Genomic DNA, 25,668 nt, shown 5'->3' on the forward strand with positions numbered 1-25,668 from the left:
TCCTCTGGCTGCTCTTTGAGCTGCCCTGGAGCCAGGAGCATGAGCCCGCTCGAAGCAGTTCTGCAGCAGAAAGCTGAGCTCAAACCCCCACCGTGTGAGACTCCCCTGAGACCTCTCAAGCTTCACCCACCGAGCGTGAGAGTCCCACAGCCAGCTGCACTCTCAGGCTCCCCTGCAGCTCAGCCTGGATCTCACACACCCGCAGCTCTGCAGCCCCTCTCCTGACCCACAGCCCGCCTCACCCCATCAGTGACTGGAGTCCATGCCAGGCCATGGGATAAGCAGTCCTTCTGGAGCTCAGCATGTTTAACAGAGGCCCAAAGATGCAGCATACCCACAGTCGCTGGATGCTGAGGCTCTGCTTTTTCAAATGTCCCTGCATGCAGGCACATTTCCCCATCACCCAGTCCAATGCACTCTTGAGAAGTCTGGACAGAGCAGGGGACCTGTGTAGGAACATTCCCTGAAATACAGCTCATGCCAGGGCTGGCTGAGAGCCACAGTGATGTCTTGATCTAGGCATGTGGCACAGCAGGGTGAAGGAGTCGATGGACAGTGTGTCTTTTATTAGCTCCCATCCTGAGACGGAAGGAAAGCATATTGTGAATCTCTGCATTCAAGCCCTCGGCAGCCTGCGCTGGGGAGAAGCAGAGAGCCTGTGCCGTTCTGCCTCATGAATATTGGAGCAGCCCGCAGGAGCTGGCTGCACAAAAGCAGAAACCTCTGGAGGGATTGTCTCGGTCCCGGCTGTGCCAGCCCAGCCCCAGCCATCCCATCCTATCCCGCAGGTGCTGGGCACTTGGGTGGAGAGAGCATCACACAGCCATGGTATTTAGGGAAGGGCAAGGGTGTCCTTTGCTGCCCAATGACTTGTTAACAGAGACGACTCGCAGATGCTTGTGGATGCACAAACCCTACTTGAGCAGAGAGGAAGTATTTGACCCTAGAGCCCTCTTGGCTCCTGCAGAGGAAATGAGCACTGCGGCGAGGCGGCGAGGCTGTAGGAGCCTGAGGACAAGACAATGCTTCACCATGGCTGCTCTGGAGCGGTGTGCAGGGACACACACCACCTGCTGCTCTCTCCTACATACGTGTGGCTGCTGTGAGCATCCTCTGTGGTGCTGAGGAGGGGATCTGTCTTATCCCAGCTAAGCCACAGCCAGCTTTGCCCATCATACCACACTCGGGAGCTTCAAAGAGGATTGAAGAAAAGTGGTGCCAATTGCAATGTCTCCTTTGAAGAGCATCTGTCCCGAAAAGATTTAGGAAAACAGCTGTAGAGAAGCCTACGGTGCAACTGCTTCCAGCTGGCATCAGCAGGCTCCGTCGCCCAGAGACATGTTATCACTGAGCTGAAAGAAAACAACTTGGGGAAAAAAAATCTTCAAAGGTGACAAATAGGAGGGAGGGAACAGTCCAAAACTGTTGCCTGGACCTCTTCCCAAATGCAGAAGGTAGATTCAGAGAAAAATCCAGGTGAGCCTGGCCTGCCCTCATCGCTGCCTTCTTCCAGTCCTCTTAACACACCAGTGACACTAACTTGGACTCTAACATCTATGTGTCCCCACTGGATCTGGTTGAGCAGCACATGACGCAAGGAATGCCTCGGTTCAGAGCCGCCCGCAGGCTGGATGTCAGGTCTGTTTGTACTGGCCCATCCGTGTTTATTGTTTATATAACTACGTGTCACTCAGCTACTGCTAGCCTCGATGGTTAATAAAACAAGTGGATCTGATAGCGCGTGAAAATCCCAGTGGGTAAACAAACAGAAAGCGGAAACGTTGGAGACTTGTACAATTACCCTGCTCCACGCGGAGTGCCAAAAATGCTTGAGCAAACGCAAAGGTCTTCAGGGATCCTTTGCACCACTGGGACCTGGTGCTCTCAGCTCTGCTGTGAGAGCGGGACCAGGATGTGCTCTGTGCCCGATGCAGTGGGGACATGGGCACAGGGGCAACGGGCACGCACAGAGGCTGCTGGGTGTTACTGGTTTGGAAATGTGATTTACTATTATTTTCCATGTGCATGCACAGGAGGGGAAAAACTCAAAATTCAACAATTCTGTTTTTATTGAAGTGTTTGTGAGACTGATCCATTGGAAAAGCCTGCTGTGGTTCGTGGGGACAAACTGCCAGGGCTGTAGCTCTCATCCTGTCTCAAGCACTGATGGCATTTTTAATGACTGCAGAAGTTTGAGCTGTGTTAGAGGGGCTGTCCCCAGGAGCATGTTGGGCCTCCAGAGCCCCTGTAGCTGGTGGCACAGGGACTTTGCAGCACGCTACCTCTGAACTCATCTGCGGTGAGCCAGGCAGCGGGAGCTAAAAGAGCAAAATCTGCAGGAAGACAAATCAGCTGCTGAAGACAAACACAAAGGGGCACGTCTTTCCCCCATGCTTGGACAGAAATCCTGTGCTGACTGCGTCTGAGCCATTGTGCCCTCCAATGGCACCTTATCTCGCTTCCTCCTCGCTGTCCCTTGCAGTCTGGATCCAGCTATTGATGACAGTCACGGTCTGGCTGTGCTTAAAAGCATCTGTCCCAGACCTGCCCTGGCAGTCCCCTGGCAGAGGAGCTGCCTGTGCCAACATGCCCATTCCCAACTTGCATAAAAGATGAACCCAGTTTCCCCTAACAGAGCAAACAGTGCGACAAAAAGCCATTTTTTGCCCCCACAGCTGTCTCTTGCGATGTCTTCTTGTTTTCCATTTCTTTTCTGCGCATTCTTAAGTGACTCTCAGCTACACTGGCAAACTGTCAAGCGTGGACTGGGCCATCTTCTGAAAGGGGCTCTGATTTCACAGGAGGAAACTTCCAGCACGGAATAAAAGCTTGTTTTGTTTGTAGTAAACAAGTGCAGTTGTAGCAAGCTGTAGTAGGGCGCCCGTGCATACATGTGCATATACAAACCTCCTGCACTGGAGATCCTTGGCTGTATATAAATACACACAAGCACGCTCTGTCTGGAGGTTTCTTGCAATTCCTGGACTTTGCTGTTTGTCTTTGGGCCCCTCTGGGCGCGAGGCTGGGGAACAAGCTGTGCGGTCGTGCCCTGCAGCTGGGCACCTGTCCTTGAGTCTGCGGAGGAGGGAAGGGGCAGCAGCTCCAGCCAGCTGGGAGCGGGATGGGGTCGGGGGGCTGCAGAGAGCTGGGCAGGGCAGGGAACCCCCTCCCATGGCAGCAGGGGAGGAAAGGCAGCCAGCAGCTGAACAGAAGGCAATCAGCTGAGCCTCCCTTTGTTTCCTCCTCGCTCTCCTTTATCCCTGACTCCCCCCTGCTTTTCTCTTCCTCGTTTTCTTTCCACTCTGCTCTCCTTCCCTCATTCTGCTTCCCACTCCATTCATCACCCCGCGAGTCCCAGCCAGCAGCTGCACTGAGCCAAGGGAACTCATCACATCCGTGTGTTTTCTTAATAGCTTTGGACCCTTTTAATAATGAGAGAGAATAGAGAATAAATGGATCCTTTCCCTCAGGGCCCTGTATGGCTCCCTATACCATTTTCAGTATCAGTAGGACAAAGTCGTGGGAGCAGGAGACTTGCTTTTGAGCAGGCTGATACCTTGCATACCCAGGAGGTGACCCGGGGAAGGGGACCAGCCTCTGCTTGCCTGGTGCTGAGTGAAGCTGCTTGCCACCTCCTCACACCTGTTTTTCTCCATGGAGGAGGGCTGTTCCTCCATGCCACAGCCCAAGAGCAGGGGCTATCTGGGTTATGAGCAGAGCCGTGCATGTGTGTGGGAGGGGAACATGGGGCCATTAAACCCCCACCGCGTTCACTCTGCTTGCCCCAAAGCTAACTCTCCTTTTGGCCCATGTCCAGAGGACAGCATCCTTTGGAGTGGTCGTGGCCTGGGGGCAAGGTGGACCCCACCGGGAAGGAGAAGGAGACTGAGCTCATGGCCTCAGCAGCCCCCAGTGCTGGCCGGGCAATCCGGGAAGAAGACTGCGAGGGGACCGGCACGAAGCCGTACTGCAAAGTCCTGGTGCTGACAGAGACCCAGGCGAACGACACGGGTTACTACCGCTGCTATTACAAGTACATCGATGCCAAAATCGAGGGCACCACAGCGGTCAGCGCCTACGTCTTCGTGAGAGGTAAGAGCCGTCTGGCGGTGTATGCTGGGGGAGTGCAAGTGCAGCCTAGGCACCAGCACAAAATCCGAAAGCTTAAAAAGCCCGACGTGCCCGCCAGCCTGCCAGGGCAGAGTGGGGCTGCAGCAGGCTTGGGGAAGGGGCCAAGGGCTGGCTCCTCACGCTGAGAAGAAAGCAATATCCGTCCACTTCTGGGGGATGGCAACAGCGCCTGGGATTCAATTATGTCCCGGCCTGGGGGCATCACTCCAGCCAGGCTGGAATGTAGGAATTTAAGGAGCGAAAGCCAGGCCTCAGAGACTCTCTGCCGCTAAAAAAAGCACAAGAGTTAGCTTCTGGGCAGCTGGGGGCTCTCAGAGATGCTAGAGGCAGAACCGGACTAAGGATGATAATGCTTCATAAAGCTGAGACTGAGAGGAGCAGCACAAACTTGCTGTGTGCAGCCTCCTCCTGTCCCCAAGCTGGAATGGCTCTGGAGCTGCTCCCCCATGGCAGCCCCACACGCTCCTCTCCATGCTGCCTGCACAGGAGCTGCCCATGCAGACAGGGTTAAGCGATGTGTTTTTGAGGAGGAGGGTGCTCTGCCAAGCTTGGAGCCCAGACCTCAGCTCAGCAAGGGGCCACAGGGCTGATTCTTGGCTTCCTATGCCCCAGGGGCTCCCCCTTCGCTGTCTCCCCCACCACGTGCAGCACGCTCCAGAAAGATAAATGAGCGCTGCCCCCTGGAAACAGTTGGCCGAGCTATTTCTCTTTCCACCCCCGTTTATTAGTTGGTGCAGTTGTCACGAGCCAGGCAGGTCATGACACACAAGATGTGTTTTTCAGAAGTCCCAGGGCAAAGCCAAATTTGCCTCTGCGACTATGCATAGAAAAACATAGGGGCACATCAGAAAAAGCTGGGCAGCTGCTGGAAATGAATTAGAGTCTGTTTGGGCTTTGCTTTGTCTTACGGGTGGCTCTGCTACTCATCCTAGAACAGGACAGAGCTTCCTTGGATCCCGGGAATGTTGTGAGGAGACATCTGTGAGTTGGACAGGGGTGTTCAGACATTCTGGAGCATTGCATCAGGATGGAGGCAGAGAGATGCTTACATGTGTAGTCAAAAATAAGTACAACCTAACAGGTTTATATGCAGGGTGTGCTTTTGCAAGACCCTGGTTTCCCTATGAATGTGGATTTCCTTTTCAAAATTTTGGATTTCAAATCTTCAAGTGTTTCAAGTCAGGTGTGGATGTGCAGTCCAACAAATGCCACTTTCTTTGTCCCCTTGTCCACCTTTTCTCACCTCCAGCCTCAACTGCAGCTCAGTAATGGCTCTCCTGTTCACCAGAGAACAGTAAGTGTGCATGGGACTCACAGGGTGCCTGTGGACAGCATTTGAGCAACAGATTCAGCCAACACCTCCCCGTGTTGCTTTGCACATGGCTACAAAACACATGTTCATACTCATTCTGATCAGGCTGTGCCCTGTTAAGGCTATCAAACATCCAGGAAACTTCAGGGTCCGCCTGGACAGACTTCCCAGGCAGGAGAAGTGACATGTCCAGGAAAACCCAGGCATATGGTAACCGTAGCCATTGCAGAGCATCCAGATAAAGCCTTGTCTGTTCCTGCTGAACCGGACTGCAATGTGAAACTGTCCCTGGAGAGTTTGGAATAGCTGATGTAAGTGTTGGGGATGTTTGGAGACAGCACGATCAGACTTCAGATTTATCCACCAGCCTCATTTCTCATGTTAAGAGCTTGGTGAAATTGCCAGGAACAAAGTATCTGTGTTTGGCTGGAAACATGGGCTCTTCTGTATTTTACCTGCAACTCAGTTTTCAAGTGAACTCATGTCTCATTTCCCACATGTCTGGCTAGGTGTGTATTTTATTACACCTACAGATAGTGCTGTAACCATACGGAATGCCTCATCAGGGTGCAATAGGATACGTACAGCCCCCATCTCATAAGGCTTAGCATATATTAATGAAGATGACACTAAATTGTTCCCATCCGACCCATTAAGACAGCCTTATAGAAAATATGTGATGTGAAGGGGAGGTAGTGCATGAATCACGAGCTTGTTGGCAGCAGGACCTGCCCAGTAAATCAGTTAGCTCTTGGCTACCCTCTGAGCTTGGAGGGGACCTTGGAGCCTCTCACCTCTGGCAGCTGTGTGCCTCCTCCCTCTCACGTGCCCAGGGCTTGGGAGAGGAATGAGGAACATGTTCACACTCTGAAACAAATCTGTGATTTCAGAAGACAGCAATGCTGCACTAGGACAAAACCCCAGGAAACAAATATAAGGATTCTGTGGGCACCCCTATTTTCACTAAGAGCTGACCAATACGTTTCCTGTGTGTGGTTTGCTTCCCCTAAGCTGTAGAAAAGCACATGTCACCCAGAGCAGGTTTTTGCAGCATGACTATGACTGATGCAGCAGTTTTATAGACCAAAAATTGAAACAAATTCCTTTATGCACTTACCAGTGGGAGCACTGGGTTGGATTGAGTTAGACCGAATGTGGCTTGAGCAGCAGAATCCCCAAACAGGGATGATCACTGCTTTCATCTTTGGCTTCTCATTTTAGATGGGCAGCTTTAGGGGTTGGCTAGCACAGGAAAAGAGTCTCAGGCTGGACAAGCAGCCCTCTTCAAGCTGCAGTCCCTTGAAAACGATGGTTTAGCTGCAGTTCAGGTGAATAAAGAGCCTTTAAGGCTGCTGGGGTCATTTAGTCTGATTCCAGCATACCAGAAGCAGCTCCCTGGGGGAACCCCCCGTCTCCCAGGTGGGGACCCACCACTTCCTTGTGGACCCAGGGGATGGTTTCCTTTAACAAAGCCAGACATGACCACATGCTGGGTGGATGCTTCCACAGACATGACTGTTACAGAAGAAAGATGCAGGCCAGAGCAGGCATCAGAGACACGAGGGACCAGTCTGTGTTCAGAGCATCCCTTGATGCATGTGTCCCTGTCGAAGTGGGCAGGCGGTGGCTGCTATTTCAGAAGAAATCATCCATCAATGAGGCACTGCCAGGGGACACCAAGCACTCTTGTAATTCACTCTCTCTTCCAATTTTGTCTTCATCCCGCTTAGTCAACCTCAGGGGCTACTGCTGCTTCTGTGCCCTATTTGGGAGGGTCCAAAGAGTAGAAAACCCTTCAAAGTGAAGTATAATTTTTAAAGAAAAGTGCTACTAGACAGGTGAGCAAGCGCCTCAGCAGGAGGTACTGCAAGACAAACCTCACCCTTCCAACCCTCTGTCTGGATGCGGCTTAGGATAGAAATGTATTTTGCATCTTGGTCTTACCAGCCCTTTCCAGTGAGGAAGAACCCAAAACAGGGTCCGTGCTGCCCTGTTAGCTTGCCAGCTCTTGGTGCTCTATGGCTGGTTGGTGCCTGGCACGATGGCTCAGGGCCGTGGGAGATCTCTACACTGCTGTCAACCCAAGTGGAGCCCCACACAGGCAATGTGCTGAGCGGGCCAGGACAGACTCCTCTGCAAACACATTCCTTCTCGGCGCTGGCTCCATGTTGGAGGAGTTCAGTGTGACGCCCCTGGACTCACCAAGTCACTTTGCTGATTAATTCGGGTGGTTTTGCTCTTCCTGTCAATATTTGTGCTTGCAGAAGTTAGGAGGCAGCGGGGTGGCAGCCCTGGAAATCTCAGCTCATCTGTTTATCTGCCGGCCGGGATGGCTGCAGGATGACATCTGCATACCATTTAGCTGCGGATCACTTCCTCGCCCTGGAAGGTCGCGCTGCCTGCCGCCGCACCAGGGCGGCACAGCCCCACGCCTGGCCCCAGCGCGGGGCCACGCGCAGGCACCAGCTGGGCAGGCACTGAGCACCACCACTTTCGCAAAGGGTCAGACCCAGGCAGAGACCTCGAAGGGGCCAGGAAAGGGGAGGTTGTTTCCAGCACTGCCCAAAAGGTAGAGAAGTGCTGCTCCACCAGAACAGTGTTTGGTGTGGGGGAATCGGCCAGCCCAGGCACCCACCCAGGCTGCTCCCTTTGCGTTCAGGGTGTCTCTGCTGGCTGTTGCACATCACAGATGGGGCTGACCCACTCAGCACCACTCCCTCTGGCACCACTCCTCATGCTGTGTTAAAGAAAGCCAGAAAGCCTTCTGTTCTTCTGGTTCCTCCCTCTTCCCACTTCTTCTCTTGCCTCTTTTTAGTTTTCTTTTCCTTTTATCTTTTAGATTTCGAACAGCCATTTATCAACAAGCCGGAAACACTCCTCATCAGCAAGAAGGAGAACACTTGGGTACCGTGCCTGGTGTCCATCCCAGACCTTAACGTCACTCTGATCTCGGTGAGAGTTCCGTTAGTGGGAGCCTGGGGACTGACATGCATTGCATTTGTTGTGCATTTGTAACTGCCTGAGTGGAAGCAGGACAGGCACTGCCAGGAATGGAAAATGCATGGGATACATTTTCCATGGAAAGTACAAGCCAGTGGCTTCCTCATTTTATTTGCTGGTTGAAGCGGTGTTGTCCAGCTCCCTTGGGCAGATCCTGTGGATTTCCTGCCAACCTTGCTCCTCTTCCCTGGAGCTCTATGAAACAAAACAGGACTTTGTTTTAATCCCATAGCATTGCCTCTTTGCTCTGGTCTCTGTGATCTGCAAACCCTCTAGGTGGTCAGCATCCCCATGGGGAGGAGGCTGCAGCTCTGGGGCTATTGACTAAAAACAATTCTATTATCAGCTTGCTTATACCTTTTTTTTTTTTTTTTTACAATGCAAATACATCCTTCCAGGATGAGTGTTACTATTGTACAAAGGCCTCCAGGGACACTCCAGGGGCCAGGGGCCTTTCCCTTGCCCGGGAAGGACACTACCCAAGGTCAGCCCTCATCCCAGTTGGGCTGATGTTTGGGACATCAGCACCAGTTTCCTTAGCTATCACTATCAGTTTCCATTCCTGGAAGTTTCTGGCCCGCTCTGCGGATGGGGAGGCTCGCAGTGCAGGATACATCCGCTTGGGGTTTAGGGGAGGCTGCAGTTCCTAGATGACAAACCCTCTGGAGGAGAGAGCAGGAGGCCAGCGTAGCGTGATGCTGCATAATTTCGCTCCACCAAAGGGAGGTGTTAGCCAACATGAATCTTGGAAGAGGTGGGGTGGGAATGTCGTTACCCTCTCATTTCACTTGGCTAATGTGTTGTTTTTTCCAGCAAAATTCCCTCATCCACCCCGACAGGAGAAGCGTTTTCTGGGACAACAAGAAAGGTGTGCAGGTACCCACTCACTTGATCAGGGACTCCTTGTTCGTCCAGTGCGAGACTGTCATCGACAAGAAGGTCTTCAAATCCAACTTCTTCATCATCCACATAGCAGGTGAAGGTCTGGGGAAGTGCAAGGGGACAGTCTGCAGTCATCTGGTGTAGTTCATGGGGTTGTTATGGCCCCGTCTAGCTCCACAGACTCTGCAGTGTGCTTATATCTCTTCTGCTGTGTGCCATGCTGAGATACACTCAGCAGCACAAGTTCATGCCCAAACCTTCTGTAGCTGCACAGTCCGAGCTGCAGATTCCCAGGTTGCTTTTCGGTTTTGCACTGCTTTTCTGAGAGCCAGATCCCAACTTCAAAGAATTTGAATCAGAAATGTCTTTTCCTTGCCTCTTCTGCATCAGGGAGTGAACTGTACGACATCCAGCTGTACCCCAAGAAAGCCATGGAGCTGCTCGTGGGAGAGAAGCTGGTCTTGAACTGCACAGTGTGGGCCGAGTTCAACTCTGGTGTCCGCTTCCAGTGGACTTACCCTGGCAAACAGGTACTGGCAAACAGAGCAGCTCCCCATGCACTGAAACACTTCCCTCTGAGTTGTGCCGTCCCGCACATTCAGCGTTCTTCTTGGCATTGTTGGCAGGGCAAAGACTGGCTTTATTTCCACCACTGTATATACAAACCAAGCATCCTTGGCTTGAAAGGAGCTATTCTAGCCTCACAGCCCAGGTTTACCAAGAAACCTGCAAGGGGATCCCTTCCCCCTGTGTTTTCCCTCTGTGGCAGAGTCTGGCTCTGGTAAACAGTGAAACAAGGGAGTTCCCCAAGGGCATTATGGTGTTCAAATACTTATATGGCTCCAACCTAGTTCCTGGGCTGCAGATCAGAGCAAAACCTGTGCTAAACTCTTACCCAGTCAGTCACACAGGGCTCACTGCCTTTCCATCTTCAGTCAGTGGTGGAGATGCCTTCCTGGGGAGAGGCAAACAATGCACAGCAAGAAATGCAGATGTAAGGATCCCACCTGCACAACCCTATTCCTTTGATATCTTTCACACCCTGTTCTCTTCAATCTCCCTCCAGACACAGCGAGCAGTGATAGAGCCGGAGCGCCGGTCCCTGCAGACGCACACAGAGCTCTCCAGTATCCTGACCCTCCACAATGTCAGCCAGCAGGACCTGGGCAAGTACACGTGCACTGCCACCAACGGCGCCCAGATGCTGGAGGAGAGCACCGATGTCATTGTGCACGGTAAGGTGCCTTCTGCTCCCTCGCAGAACCATGGCCAGAGCCAAGCCACAGGCAGAGTAATCCCCAGATCTCTTAGGAAGGGCTTGGCCCAGTGCTTAGTAGTGGGGCTCCTGCGTTTCCATCCCATTCTGCTTTAGTGAGACCCAGCTTTCTCCCAGTTCCTCAGCCCTCCTGCGCTCTAGCACCATACTGGGAGCACGCACACTCAGCAAGATGCCCCAGTCATGGTAGAGAGAGGAATGCAATCACCAAATTGGCCCAAATGACAGTGGGAAGGCATGGCACACAGACTGTGTGTCACCTCCAGGCACACAAGGCACCATCAGCACTGGGCAGCCTGCTCCTGGCAGTGGAAATGTTGGGGTCAGCCCAGCCTCCCTGCAGCCCTGATGGCTTCCAGCAGAGAGGCAGAGGCAGCTCGTCAGCTGCTGGAGCTGCAGCGTTGTGCTGGTGGCCCTGCCTGGCACCCATCCCTCTGTCCCCTTCTGCTCCAGAAGCAGGGGCTCTGCTGGGAACAGCAATGGGGAGGAGGGAACTATAGCAGATTTCAGTTATTTTGACTTCATCATCACAGCAGCAAAAGTCAGGTCTGCCTGTTCTGCTGCAGTGCCCCAGCTGGCCTTGGTCCTTGCTGTTTGATCCTGTGGGAAGCACACAGCTTGGTGACAGCCTGACTCTTTGTGCCTCCTCCTCCATACTCACCTCTTCTCTTGCAGAAAAGCCCTTCATCAACGTGGAATGGAGGAAGGGCCCGGTGATAGAAGCCACTGCAGGAGACGAAGCTGTGAAGCTGCCAGTGAAAGTTGTGGCTTACCCCCCACCAGACTTCCAGTGGTAACGCACCTTTCTTGGCCCAACACACCTTCTCCTCTCCTCTTCTCTTCTCCTTCCCCCTGCCCAGGAGGAAAGCCTAGCCTGGCTTCATTGCTAGGTCTCTCTGAGGCCAAGGTTGTCCCAAATGTCACCTTTTTCCACCCATGGAGGGGCTGCCCATGTTTCTGGGGTATTTCCCCATGGCTTGCTTGCCCTGGCTCTCAGCAGCACAGCTTGAGGGGTGAGGATGTGAGGTATGGGGGAGAAGCAGCAAAGGTATTGGCCTGGCTTGGCAGCTCTGTGCTGTCTGGAGAGGCCAAGTGGAGCTCCCACAGGAGCTGCCCCCTCATGCCCCTGCAGCAGGAATCACAGCTGCACAGAGGAGCAAGAGAGAGACAGGTTGTGTCCTGCATCACGCTGCGCTTCCTCCAGAGCTAGCTGGGAGCTTTGCACCCAAGCCCTGCTTGAGGCTGAGTCACAACATTGCTGACCTCACATACATCAACAAAGGACAATGTGCAGACCCGTAACTCAGGTCCAAGGAATGCCCAGGGGACCCTCCAGAGAGGACTGTGCTTTCGTGGGGACCAGCAAGCCCCTGCCTGGCTGCCGGTGGGACACTTCCTCTCCGTGGCTGCATTTTCTCTCTGCCTCCCCGCAGGTACAAGGACGGGAAGCTAATTCCCAAGCAATCTCAATCTTCAATGCAGATCAAGGATGTGTCGGAGCAGCACGCTGGGACATACACGCTGGTTCTGAGGAACAGGCTGGCAGGGCTGGAGAAGCGCATCAGCCTCCAGTTAATCGTCAATGGTAAGGGAGGGGGCCTGGGCCAGGGGGAGAGCTCTGAGCCCATGGCCCTGGCCCTTCAGGTGCTCTGAGACCAAATCCCTGCAGCTTTCCTAAAGCAGTTGTTACCTACATCATCTCCTTGTGCCAGTTCCTGAGGGATGCTCTGTTTACAGCAGGGCTGCTTCCTTGTGGCCTAGGTGATGCAGCACAGGAGTGGGAATCAGGACACTGCAGTTTTGTTCCTGGCTGCATTGCTCTGGGCAGGGTATGTCCTTGCTCAGGGCATGTTTACAACTGCAGCTGGGGCTGCTGCTGAAGGTGATCCTAACTGATGGGGACTTGAGAGCAGGGCAGCTGCAACACACATGGAGCCTGCAGCTGGAACAGTTTCCCTGGGTGTCCCATGACTCCTTGGGAGCTTTCCTCTGGTGGAAACTGGTTGCTGTCGTGCAGGAATCAGGGGCCAGCAAAAGAAGCAGTAGAAGGGCACTGCTGCCTGAGGATTTGTCTCCAGCAGTCTCTGTGACCTTGTGCTGGGGGCAGCTAGGCAGCACTGGGAGTGCTGCAGTATCCAGACAGTCACGCCCCGCAGAGGAAGGAGAAATGCCATCATTTGAATCTGCCTAAGTATAACCCACTCTGCCTTACAGGTCTGAGCTCCTCGGGAGCTGCCCTGAGAGCCACGGTCCTTTAGTTCCTGGTCTCTCTATAGATAGGCCTGGGGAGGGCTGTGCCCGGCCTGGGGATGCAGCAGCTGAGCCCGGGGCCCCTCATTGTGTCACTCTGCTTGCAGTGCCTCCACGCATCCATGAGAAGGAAGCCTCTTCCCCGAGCATCTACTCCCGGAGGAGCCCCCAGGCCCTCACCTGCACGGTCTATGGCATCCCAGCACCGGAGGTGATCCAGTGGCAGTGGAGGCCATGGATGCCCTGTCGGATGTTCTCTCGACGCAGCCTGTAAGTGCCATTTCTCCCAGCACCCTCATCCTGCCAGGCCACCAGCACCAGTTATGGGCTCCCTGTGACCCTGGCTGCGTCCCAGACCCCATCTCAGTATTGTCCTTCCAGCCATGATGTGGCAAGAGGAGGATAGCAGCAGCTGATGGCTCAGAGTGCCATACACCCTCTTGCCCCATAGAGAGGTGGAATGGACATGCCGGAGATGCTTTCTGTGCTGCCCGTGGGACTTCTGCCCAGCCTGTCTGGTCCCAGGCACCAAGTGTTTCCGCAGCTCCCCCTGCCCTCTCAGCCATTTGTGTCCGGCAGGGGATGTCCATGGCCCAGCCACACCTCACAGCACCTGCAGTAACACCCACTGACTGGTGACAAAGATTGTAGCCCCCTCAGGCTGTCTGTAAAGGGCTGTGTGAATGGGGAAACTGAGGCAGATTGTAGGAGTAATGGTCACAGCCCCTTGGTGAGACCCTGAGACAGCAGCTGGAGCTTGCCCCATTCCTGCGCTGAGATCCCTGTTGGTTTTTTGGTCCTTCACCTTCTGCTGGGTGGTGGAAGCCAAAGGTCTGGGGGGCAGGGGGGCAGAGCTGCTGAAGAATCCAGGGGAATTCTGCTGTAAGAGTGCAGAATCCAGAACTGCCAGCTCTGCCAGCTGCCAGGCAGCTTGCCCGGAGGGTGGTGGTGCCGGCAGCACCGATGGCTAGGCAGGAAGGGTGCGTGCCCGCTGCCTATTCCCCAGGAAGCGGGGGCAGCACGAGGCAGGGCTGCAGTGGTATTTTTTAGCTGTGGCCTTGCAGAAAGAGGGAAAAGGGATGCCGGAGAGTTGTAGCCAGAGCAGTCAGGGCAGAGGACATCAGGTTGCCTGGAGGAAGCCGGGTCCTGTAGCCCTGTGCAGGCTGTTGTCGAGCCAGGGACACCAGAGTGCTCCCCATTGCATGCGAGCGCACCATGGCCCTGTCAGGAAACAGAGGGGCCCATGAATTATGAGCAGTGTCTCCCAAGGCCGCCGTGTTTCTGCCTAGCTTAGCTCCAGAGGATGCAGGAGGCTTCTTTCTGGCTTCCTGTTGTTTACACAACTCACCGGTGTGCTCGCCCCGCTGAGCACTCTGCCGGCACTGCCAGCAATGCGCCCTTGCCCCTGCTCCTGGGTGTTCAACTCCCCCCCTGCCTCTCTGCCACTGCAAGCCCTTTCCCTCCTCACCTCCCTCCCTGGATTTTGGGCAGACCCTTCCATCTCCCTGCTCCACCTGAAGCAGAAGTACCCTACAAGCTGCAGCATCTTGGTTCTTTGACAGATTTGGGCTCTTTTCCCTGCTCGCCTACCTCAGCCCCAAAGAGGTGTCACCATGTCCCCAGAAGATGCCAGCAGCATCTCTCCTTGGGATGTTTCCCTCCCAGCTTTTGTGGGATCAGCGGTAGCAGGTGCACTCTGAGGTGCTGCACGCTCGGCTCTCCAGGCCAGCATCCAGCCAGGCCGTGACATCCCTGCCTCACAGTCCCAGCCAGGCCTTAAGTCTCACTGTTGAGCAAAGCGGCATCAGGAACTGCCCCAGGCACACACAAACAGTTTTCTCTCCTTCCTATCTCCATCCTTAGCAGTGAATTTTGAAACCACAGGCCCGAGGGTGAAGACACTGCCTGGGACACCAGTATCTGGTCTCTGCTTCAGTTTTCGTATCTGTAGATAAAGTTTGCCTCACTAGTGACTGCACAGCACTCCTATAACACACATTAGGACCACGTAATTAAGAGACCCAGGAAATTTTGCAGCCAGAGAATAGGAACATTGGTTCTCAGACACAAAGCTCTTTTTGTTGCCTTCTTCCCAGCTGACCTTCTCTCTGTTTTTCTTCTCTTTCTCCTGTTCCTCCCCGGCTGCTGGATTAGCAATAGCAGGCACCGGGCAGCAAGACGCCACCAGCGAGACCGGATGCCCGAGTGCAAGGACTGGAAAGATGTGTCGCAGCAGGATGCAGTAAACCCCATCGAGAGCATCGACACCTGGGTGGAGTTCGTGGAGGGACGGAACAAGGTGAGGCCACAGCCCGGGGCCCATCCTAGAGCAGGGAGCGGGAGTCAGGCAGCCTTGGTGGCGTCCATCGCTATCAGCCAGCGAAAGTAGCCTGGAAATGAACCTGGCAGAGATGGATCTGGGGAGTGCTTCACACCTCTGCTTCTAAAGTAAACCAGCAGCAGCCATCCCCGGCTCTGGGGCTCTGCGGTACCAGGCAGCCCCAGGGCGAGGGAGAGCTGTCGTCTTTGAGAAATCTCCCTGCGTCCAGAGAGGCTCCCACTGGGGCTGACTGCACAGGAGAGATCAAACCGATCCCTGCTGAACTCGGGGCATCCAGCTGGGGAGGGCATGGGGGTGAGGCTGGGGGGGCTCCCGGGGGCATTTTCTGAGTCCTCCTGCTTGAGTTGGTTTGGGAGAGCCAGACCCAAAGAGCAGCCTGTGTAACTGGGAAGGGAGAGCAGGAGCCACACGCTGACCAGGAAATCTCTAGCCTCAGGAACATCCGTGTGTGTGGCAGGGCATTTCATCTAGCTGTGCCCTTCCTCGTGGGGTGCGGGTGGTTTGGAGATGCTGGTGTCCACCCGCTGCAGGTTTGTGAGGGAGAGGACATGTGTGCCCTGCAGAACCCACTTCTCCATCACACCTTTTCCTCTCTGGAAGGAATATCTCTCCCTTGTCACAGTGTGTGACCTGCAAACAGCTGGACAGTGCTTGTTGCCTGTTTCTTTCTGTCTCTCTGGTAGCCGCAAGTGTCAGGTCTGTGCCCTGCACTGCGGCAGGGTTCCTGTTCCTGCTGGTGTCGGGCACCGGCTGCTCACAGAGGGATGCAGAACAAACAAATGGGCCCCCGTTTCCGAAAGTCACTTCCTGTTTTCCTACACACCTCCAAAGGCACTTCCCGTTCCCCGGCCTGGCCGGGAGTTCGTCACTCTGCCAAAAGGGTGGCAGGGGCAGACGCTGCTCCTCCCAGAGCAGCCAAAGGGAAAGGCAGCGATCAGCGTCCCCTGGGGAAGGGAGCAGGGGTGCTGGGAGCTCCTGGGTGAGATGACCTTGTGTCCCCCTCCCGATGTGACTTTCATCTTGGTTCTTCTGTCTCTCTAGATCTTTTGCTGTTTCCCGAATTCATTTTTGCTTTTTTTTTTTTTTTTTTTCCCTCTTCCTCCTGTTCCGCAGCGGTGTCCTCATTCCCTGTCTGTTAGGTGCTAACTGCCCTGCAGATCCCACTCAGGTTGTGCAGCCCAGGGACGTGCAAGGGCTCCAGGAGAGGAGAGCTCTTCCACTATATCCCCAGATCTGCATCCTCTCCCTCTCCTCCTCCATTCGGACTGTCTTCTTTTACCATCTTCCTCTGTTTCTTATTCTGCCCATAAAGGCCAGAATGAGCCACCACGCGTGCAGTGCACGGCCATGCACTCTGGATGGCAGGCTAATGTCAAATGCAGACAAACCCGGTTTAAATGTAACAGTATCCCAAAAAATCTCCAAGAAGCAGGAAAGGCTGCACTCAGAAGTGCCACCAGTCGGGTCACTTCAGCTCTATTGAATATTCCCAGGAAAAGAGAAAAGACAGCATACAAAAGTGCTAGTAATAAGGTCACTTCAGCTGTAATGGTTGTGCATTGAGTGAATAGAGGGATCTTTGCATGTAATTACCTTGTCCTTTAACTGGGGGAGAGGAGAAACCTGTGCTTCAAACTGCAGATCTCCTCTAAGGGGAGTGCTTGTAACACACTTGGCAGCTCACGGGTGTGCAGTGTGAGCTGGGAGGAGGAGAGCCACCCTCCTCCCCCTCTGCCTTTCCTGGCTCCTTTGCAGGCAGCTTCTCCTGGGACCAAGCTCCCAGGACAGCAGCCAGGCTGTTTGCCCAGCCTTAGTCATGTCTTGCTGGAAGGACAGATGAGGAAGCTTTTAGGAACGTGTCTATACACACTTGGAATGTAAAGGGAGAAGATGATAGTGGTGAGAGCTGGGACTCTTCCAGAGGGCTGATTTCCACTTGTGGATAAAAGGAGCACTAACAGGTCTGTAAGTACCTGTAAATCCCACTGAACTCTGTGAGCAGTCACCTAACTAACTGCAGAGGGCTCAGGGAATCAGAGTCTCTGTGTCTCTTCCCCTTCTCCCCACTGTTAGAAAGGTTGGCAGGAGCTTAGCCATCCCCTCCTCACGTTCATGTCTCCCGTGCGGGGCACAGGCCTGTCCCTGTGGTGACCAGAGGGGTTTAGCAAGCAATCTGCTCCCGTGGAGGTGCATCCACACTGGCTGGGCTCTGTGAAAAGGAGCAGAAATCAGGGATAAAACCACTATAGCCTGCATGTGAGGCTTGAAATACACAAAGTGGTGTTGAATAAAGGCCTATTTTTATATAACCCTTTTCCACGTACAGCTGCCCTCTGGGGCCAGGCTTGTTGTGTGTTTTGCTGTCTGCCAGAGAGCAGCACTGATCCTATTTTTCTCTTCCCCTTCATCCTTCCTGACTTCTTCTGATGCTCTCTTCCCCCACCAGACAGTCAGCAAACTGGCCATCCAGGAGGCCAACGTCTCAGCCATGTACAAGTGTATCGCCTCTAACAAAGTGGGTCGAGACGAGCGGCTGATCTACTTCTACGTGACCAGTGAGTACCGTGGATGTCCCCTCCACACGAGTCAGCTGGGCTCTCTGCCTGGAATAGGCAGGTCCCTAGACATGCCAGATCCTCTCATTCACACGTAGCACCTTACACGGTGACCAGGAAGGCAGCAGGAAAGCAGGGGTGCCCCACATCTCTGCTAAGTAGCAAAAGCTTGGAGCCCTGGCAGCAGATAACACAATCAGATCTGGAGATGAGCCTGTGTGGCTACGTTTAGCGGATGTGCCTGGTCCAAGAGCATCCTCTAGTGGCACTGCCAGAACCACTCCCAGGCAGGGTCCTTCTGGCCCCAGCCCTTGGCACGGTCCCCACAGGGTTTTGGTGGTGGGAGAAAGCCAAGTTTGTAGGAGCTGGAGCCCAGCAGCATGGGCTGGGGTCTTGGCCCATGTGGGGCCACATAAGCTTCCTGCCAGCAGTACCCTGTGCTGGCAGGAGCCTGCTCGTGCCTGCTGGGGACAGGGAACCCAGCAGGGGCACAGCAGTGGGCAGAGGTTTATCTTCAGACCTGTTTAGAGAGACCCGAGAAGCCTCGTAGGCAGTACCCATGCTGTCAGCAGCCACCAGCCTTTGTGGAGGCAGGTGAATACCTGCAACCACTGAGGACAGCAGGGTCTTAGAGAGCTGAGCCCAAGGAAACAAATTCAGTGTGTCTGGTAGTTGAGCCAAGAAAACTCATCCACATGTTCATTTCCTTCCCAAAAGCTATTCCAGATGGGTTCGAGATTGAATCCCAGCCCTCGGAAGAGCCCATAGAGGGACAGGACCTACAGCTGAGCTGCAATGCAGACAACTACACCTATGAGAATCTGCAGTGGTATCGGCTGAACCTCTCCAAGCTCCACGATGAGGAGGGCAATCCCCTCGTGCTGGACTGCAAGAACGTCCACCACTATGCCACCAAGATGCAAGGGGAGCTGCGCTTTCAGCCTGACTCCAACGACGCGACCTTGCTGCTCACCATCCCCAACATCTCCCTGGGCGAGGAGGGAGACTACGTGTGTGAGGTGCAGAACCGCAAGACGCGGGAGAAGCACTGCCACAAGAAGTACATCTCTGTGCAGGGTGAGGGTCAGCAGGGTGAGGGGCAGGTGGGAGTGACGGAGAAGAGCTGGTGCTCTTGCTGCAGTCAGATTCCCAGTCCATCCCTGGGAGAAGCCATGCAAGCAGGGGTTAGAGACACAAAGCCTACTACAAATTCTTTTAATCAATCCGTTTCCCATTTTCCCCTCCTCTTTGTGCTGCTCCTCCAGCCCTGGAGATCCCCCGCCTCAAGCAGAACCTGACAGACATTTGGGTGAATGTCAGCGACTCCATAGAGATGCGCTGCAAGGTGGACGGCAACCACGTTCCTGACATCAGCTGGTACAAAGATGAGAAGCTGGTGGAAGAAGTGTCAGGTACAGTGAGGTGGGGATGAATCTAAGGCAGGGCTTCGTGTCTGGTGGCCAGAGAACTCAGCGCTGCTGGGTTCTGGGTGTTGCTGTGCCTAGGCAAAGGCACCTGGTTCTCTGAATTGTTTGAGCTCTGTTTTTAATCATGTTCTGCCCTGGTTTCTGCCCAGTGATGCATGCTCACTGTCTAAGTCTTTGCCCTAGAGCCTGGCTCAGCACTGTCTGTGCACGTGTACATTCAGGTGGAGAGCAAAGAGAGATGCATCATTTTTCTTCTTACCCTCAGCTCAGTGCTGGGCATCTCTGCTAAGGCAGAGATCCACACATAACCCATGGAAGGAACATGGGAAGTATCCAGGCACATTGCAGAGGGAAAGGAACAGGCCCTGGAGGTGAAGCAGAGCTTGACACACCATCTGGATGGCCTGAGCACTGTTGCCATCCAGCAGTGTCTGTAGGGGTTTTGTTCCCTCCATAAACTGCCTGAGGAAGGCCTCTCCAGGGTAGTTCTGTAAAGCCCCAGAGGAGATCCTCTGCCAGCTGGCGCGATTTCATTCTGCCATCAAAAATAAAATAGCTAAAAAATAGAAGCTTTATTTTCAGTCTGAATGAGTGCAATATGCGAATCCCCCTTTCCTGTGAGTGACCCCCATAACCCTCCGTGCCTTACAGGGATCGACCTGGCAGACTTCAACCAGAGGCTGAGCATTCAGAGGGTGAGGGAGGAGGATGCTGGGCTCTACCTCTGCAGCGTCTGCAACGCCAAGGGCTGTGTGAACTCCTCAGCCAGTGTCTCCGTAGAAGGTACCAGCAGCCACAACACCCCTTGGGGATGAAACCATCTGACAGGTCCCATGCCTCTTCCCAGGGATCCCAGGCAGCAGGGGGGCAGTGAGAGCCCCTTAGAGCATCTGTAGTCCAGAGCACGTTTAGCTTGGGAAGTGTCAAGCCACTCTGCCCTTCTCAAAGTCAGCCTGCTCTGACAGCCTTAGCATGAGGGGAAACACCTCCCTGGTCTCTCCACATCCTCAAGAATGGGACATCCGAGCTGGGGCAGGGAATGGGCATCTCTCAATCTGCAATTTCACTCCTGTCCCACAGGCTCTGATGACAGGACCAATGTGGAGATTGTCATCCTGATTGGGACTGGGGTCATCGCTGTTTTCTTCTGGATCCTCCTTATCCTCATCTTCTGTAACATCAAAAGGGTATGTGGTTGTCTCTGTCCCGGGGCATGTAAGGGCTGTAGTAAAGACAGGGACAGGGAATGGCCTTTGCCAGGGGAAAGCAGGTTGAGGTAGGCAAAGGAGGCATCTCCTCACCCGCTGTGTTGGCTGATCCCCACAGCCTGCCCATGCAGACATCAAGACTGGCTACCTCTCCATCATCATGGACCCCGGCGAGGTGCCCTTGGAGGAACAGTGCGAGTACCTTCCCTATGATTCCAGCAAGTGGGAATTCCCACGAGACCGCTTGCGCCTAGGTGAGCTGAGCCCCATCCCCACCACTGCATGCTGCACCCAGGGCTTTCCACCAGCCCTTCAAACTCACCCTCCAGGTTTCTTACACAATTTTGTGTATTTAATGCCTCCTCTCTGTCTCAGGCTTCCCATCTTCTCCGTACTGTCCCTAAAGCCCACTTGTGCCTGGGAAAATCTCTTTGGGTCTGACTGTGGGCAGGTCTGAGCCAACTGTAAGCCCAGACTCTCCCAGCATACCCACACAGGCATCACCGAGACCATGAGACCTCTGGGCATGCTTTAAAACACACCCCTATATTCTCCAGCTGGCGATCAGGACACAACAGCCCAGTTCACAGGAGGTAACCTGAGTTCAGGACCAGGAATGCAGCCGTTATCCCCCTCGTGCTGAGACACCCACCTGCAGTCTCTTTCCTCTGTCTGGGAGGGTTAAAAGGGCTGCAGACTGCCTTTGATGCACTGAGCAGTGACGTTAGCCCTGGCTGTTCTGCTGCAAGGTGTCACAGTTACCTTTCCCACACGGCCTGTTTGAGGGCAACAAACAGCCTCTCACTTCTGCAGGGCCATTTCCTTCCTCCACTTTGTCCATGCCAGCTCTGTCTCAGTTCCTCCCCTCATCCTTTCTCTTATTCTCACCACCAAAGCAAGCAGCCACCTGGAAAGGGCATATGTTGCACTCCTTCCTTTTCCTTTATAACCCTTTTTCTTTCTTCATCCCATGGTTTCCTGTAGGGTTTTTTGTTTTTTCGTCCCATTCTCCATGCGCTGCACCTGCCTTCTTTCACACTGCCTCCCTCTTTGCCCACAGGTAAAGTCCTGGGTCATGGCGCATTTGGGAAGGTGGTGGAAGCATCAGCATTTGGAATCAATAAAAGTAACAGCTGTGAGACCGTAGCAGTCAAAATGCTGAAAGGTATGTGGACAGCGAAGCAGAATATAAAGTCCTTGTGGATATAAAGGGTGCCAGAGACATTCTACCTTGTAAATGACTGACTTTTGCATAAAACATTTTCCAGGGCCTTAACAAACGCCTTATCTCCCTTAAGCACTCCTGGGTGCTTCTGCCTGAGCCAGCACTGAGCTAGGGGAGAGGAGCTGGAGCCAGTCTTTTAATTTATGGCTTTTTGGCCTCTACACATTTGATCCTCTTGGTCTTTGTGAATGCTTTAGCCCCACTCAGCTGCACTGGGAGGCAAGAGGTAGAGCAGACAGCGGGAACCTGGGGAACTCAGCTTTCAAGGAAATTTAACTGTCTGCAAAGGCAAAGAGTAGGATCTGTCTCAAAGGAAGAACAAGAATCCAGAGCCCCTCTCTGGCAGGTCACCAAAGAAAATGTTGCTCCTAATTGCCTTCCTCTAAATGTTCCCGTATTTCATGTTTATGGGCCAGGTTCGGAGCTGGGTAAAACATGCTACAGCTCTGGAGCTTAGGAGGGCTGAATTGGCTTTGCATTCAAAGCCTGGTCAATCCCCAGTGAGATTTTAAGCCGCACTTTCAAACAGGCATCCAGAACGTTATCCTGTGATTTGGCAACCAACAGAATATCAAGACAGTTCCCAGTCAGCAGTGGTCTGTACATAGAAACTGAACCATGGCTTGGCTCGGCAGCACTTACCACTGCAGGTGGACAGGTGATCCACAATTGCAGAGGGAAGCCTGGCCATACAAGGCTGTTTTACAGTCCTTTGAGGCATGGTTCTTACCTGGCCCATCAGCTGCAGCACAGGAGGATGCTTCTCTCTCTCAGACTAAATTTGCAAACTCCCAGGTAAGGCAAAATGCGTATGGGAAGGCAGAGAAGTATGAAAAATGTGCACAAAAACAGAGAACACACCTTTAGAGTATAACAGAGCAAGATTTTTTGCAAATTAGGCAGTCAGAGAGAAAATGCAGTACAGAGAGCTGGCAGGGGCACAATGCTGTGCTTGCTGTTGGAGAGGAATTATAAAAAGATCTTCTGAGGCATCTCCTATCTTCAGTCACAATCAAAAGACTCAAATGTCTTTTTGTTCCTAATTTTCCTTAAAACAGTTTTATAGCTCATTATCTCTGCTTGGAGGCTAAAAGGGCAAAGATTCAAACTTGTGCATCTGTATGTAAGCCTCGAGTAATCTTTTTTTCCTGCACAATTATCATAAGGAAAAAATTGTTGGACATAGGTTGTGTTTACTTGGGTCCCTGCACCTGCAGGATGAACCCTGCGCATTACAGCAGGGATCCTGGGAGGCTCTGCCATTTCATTTGGAAACATGCAATAACAAAAGTCTTTGGGGTCACAACCTCCCCAGCAAGACTCACATTAACACCGTGCTAAGAGGAGGCACGAAAAAGCTGCAAGGAGGCATCATCATGACATGGTTTGTGTGTTTCCAGAGGGAGCTACCGCAAGTGAGCACAAGGCACTGATGTCAGAGCTGAAGATCCTCATTCACATCGGGAATCACCTCAATGTGGTGAATTTGCTGGGTGCCTGTACCAAACCCAATGGTAAGTATCCCAGGGCAACAGAGATCAGTGCTCGTCCCCTGTGCCATTTTTGCTGGCCATGAGAGTGACTGCAGGGACATGTGGGGACATTATCAGTGTGTAATGTGTGCTTAGCCTTGGTGCCACAGCATAACAGCACTGCAAATAATGTGAACTGGGGCAAATTCTGACTATTCCAAATCCTTGCCTCTTCCTCTGACCCTTGGTTTCTTCTCATCAGGTCCACTCATGGTTATTGTTGAGTTCTGCAAGTATGGCAACCTGTCCAACTACCTGCGGACCAAGCGGGAAGGGTTCAGTCCTTACAGGGTAAGTAACCTCCTTTGTCCCTAGGGACTTGGTCCATGGCTAGAGAAGGAAGACATGCAGCCAGGAACATAACCCAACAATGAGACGAAGACACCCTCTGTCTAGCACCTTTACACAGTGATGTTGGTTCATGGGTAGCATCAGGGAAGAAATTTCTGTCTGAAGTGGGGAATAGGTGCTTCCAGACCAGAATTACAATCTAAGAGCAGGATGTGTAGCTCGTGGGTGCAGGAACTGCAGTGTGTGTTGTTTGCTGAGTTTTTTGTTTTGGTCTTCTTGCTAGGAGAAGTCACCCAGGCTGCGTATTCAGGTCCAGTCCATTGTGGAAGCAGTGAGAGCAGACAGGAGGAGTCGTTCCAGGACTAGTGACAGTGCCATCTTCAACCGCTTTCTGATGCACAAGAGCCAGACAGCACAGCCGATCCAGGAAGGTAATACCCCAGCCTTGGCAGTGGTCCTCATCTAGTCCACCAAGGAAATGCCAGACTTGCCTAACTTGGGAATGGGGAGAACACAGCAGTGGGCAGCTGGGACCCAGCCTCAGCGCTGATCACTCCACTATTGTGTGGCAATTCCCTGAACAGGGCTATTGTATTCATCTGTTGTCTCTTGGAATAGACTTTAGAAACCCTAAAGGGAGGATTAAGTCACTTCAATTTTTTTCTTTAGCCTAAAGAAAGAAGAATCTAAGGGTTTCCTCAGTGGGTCCTACCTAGGGCAGGAATGATGAGCTGACCTTCAAAGTCTCTTCCACCCCTGTTCCTCCCAGCTCTGTTTTACTGAAGTGTGCTGGAAGTTGAAGTCATTCTCCTCACACTTGAACAGGTCCCTGCGGTGTGCTTTCTGCCACCTAGGCAGAAAATCCTAGATGGGAGCCAGTTTCTCCAGTTAGCACCAAGGAATAGCTGTATCTCAGCTAGGGGCCAGTTGTATCCTGCAGTCCTAGAGAGAGGCAAGAGACCACTCACTGTCTAACCATTTTCTTGTACTCCTGGGCAGTGGATGATTTGTGGCAAAGTCCCTTGACCATGGAAGACCTGATCTGCTACAGCTTCCAGGTGGCGCGTGGCATGGAGTTCCTGGCATCCCGGAAGGTGAGTTCACCATTTCCCCCTGCTCCTCTCTTCTTTTGTGCATGCCTTACTAGAAAAGGCCTGGTGTGGTCCATCCGTGTAATCACAGAGCCTCTCCTGTGAACAGCCAATCTCTTTGACTGGCTGTGTCCAATCTCTAATATTGCAGTGCGAACTTGTTTTGTGATTTATCTCTACAAAACCCTGCAGCCAGGGGGACTGCCTGCAGCCACTTTACAGGTGACACAAAAAGATTCAGTGATCTGCCTCGTGCCCCTCAAGAAGTCTCACGCAATGCAGAGATGGGAACTTAGTCCTCTTGCATTTCATCCTCTCCTTAATTATCTCCTTTTAAATTTTTTGTCTTGAGCTCCTCCCTGTTTCCACTATTCCCCCATTGCACATCAGGCTAGCAAGTGAAGGATAGGGAAGGGGAGTGCTTTGCTCTTTATGATGGTGGTTCCTGTACCTCTGATCTTGCCCCTTCTTCTTCATGTGTCTTCAGTGCATCCACAGAGACCTGGCAGCTCGCAATATCCTGCTGTCAGAGAACAACGTGGTAAAGATCTGCGACTTTGGCCTGGCCCGGGACATCTACAAGGACCCCGACTACGTCAGAAAGGGCAGTGTGAGTGCTATTACTATACCTCTGTTGAGGTGTTCATAAACTACTCTGGGGATAGAATAAACTGAGGAAAAAATAAAAAGGGAGGAGTGGAACTGCTTGTGTGGCTGGGACCAGGGACCATTGGCCCAGTGATGGAGGTGCAGTCCACCACCACCACCAGACTTCCGTCTCCTTCCTTCTACCCCTCAGCACTATTCTATCTCTTATACTCCTTCAGTGTCTTCTTCCCTCCCTCTGGCCTAACCAAGCCTATATTCTTCCATGGAAGGAGGATCAGGGTTATTGGCTCTGGTTCCTGAATAAGCAATTGTGCCCCTTGTCTCCCTTCTGCAGGCCCGCCTCCCCCTGAAGTGGATGGCTCCAGAAAGCATCTTCGACAAGGTCTACACTACCCAGAGTGACGTCTGGTCCTTTGGGGTCCTCCTCTGGGAGATCTTCTCGCTAGGTGAGTACTAACGAGGGCCACATGCTGCTGAGGGAGGCAAGACTTCCCTCCCACATGGTACCTTGGAGAGTGAGTCTGTGCAGGAGGCCCTG

The 25,668-nt window shown here is 53.1% G+C and overlaps 1 protein-coding gene across 4 annotated transcripts in view; it reads left to right on the top strand.

Moving 5' to 3' along the window:
* Nucleotides 1–25,668, top strand: part of FLT4 (fms related receptor tyrosine kinase 4) — a 56,609-nt gene that overhangs the window by 21,849 nt on the left and 9,092 nt on the right. For all 4 annotated transcript variants that reach the window (XM_035338549.1, XM_035338551.1, XM_035338552.1 and 1 more), the window contains 22 exons: nt 3,818–4,092; nt 8,283–8,395; nt 9,257–9,419; nt 9,716–9,855; nt 10,392–10,560; nt 11,277–11,394; nt 12,035–12,186; nt 12,959–13,121; nt 15,006–15,150; nt 17,639–17,747; nt 18,465–18,824; nt 19,013–19,159; nt 19,826–19,957; nt 20,255–20,361; nt 20,501–20,636; nt 21,443–21,547; nt 23,008–23,121; nt 23,342–23,430; nt 23,714–23,861; nt 24,430–24,524; nt 25,009–25,131; nt 25,465–25,576. In XM_035338549.1, coding sequence (XP_035194440.1) covers nt 3,818–4,092; nt 8,283–8,395; nt 9,257–9,419; nt 9,716–9,855; nt 10,392–10,560; nt 11,277–11,394; nt 12,035–12,186; nt 12,959–13,121; nt 15,006–15,150; nt 17,639–17,747; nt 18,465–18,824; nt 19,013–19,159; nt 19,826–19,957; nt 20,255–20,361; nt 20,501–20,636; nt 21,443–21,547; nt 23,008–23,121; nt 23,342–23,430; nt 23,714–23,861; nt 24,430–24,524; nt 25,009–25,131; nt 25,465–25,576 — 3,215 coding nt within the window. The remainder of the gene's footprint in view (nt 1–3,817; nt 4,093–8,282; nt 8,396–9,256; nt 9,420–9,715; nt 9,856–10,391; nt 10,561–11,276; nt 11,395–12,034; nt 12,187–12,958; nt 13,122–15,005; nt 15,151–17,638; nt 17,748–18,464; nt 18,825–19,012; nt 19,160–19,825; nt 19,958–20,254; nt 20,362–20,500; nt 20,637–21,442; nt 21,548–23,007; nt 23,122–23,341; nt 23,431–23,713; nt 23,862–24,429; nt 24,525–25,008; nt 25,132–25,464; nt 25,577–25,668) is intronic.

Source organism: Oxyura jamaicensis, chromosome 13 (genome assembly GCF_011077185.1).
Source record: "Oxyura jamaicensis isolate SHBP4307 breed ruddy duck chromosome 13, BPBGC_Ojam_1.0, whole genome shotgun sequence".
In the NCBI taxonomy this organism is placed as follows: Eukaryota; Metazoa; Chordata; class Aves; order Anseriformes; family Anatidae; genus Oxyura; species Oxyura jamaicensis.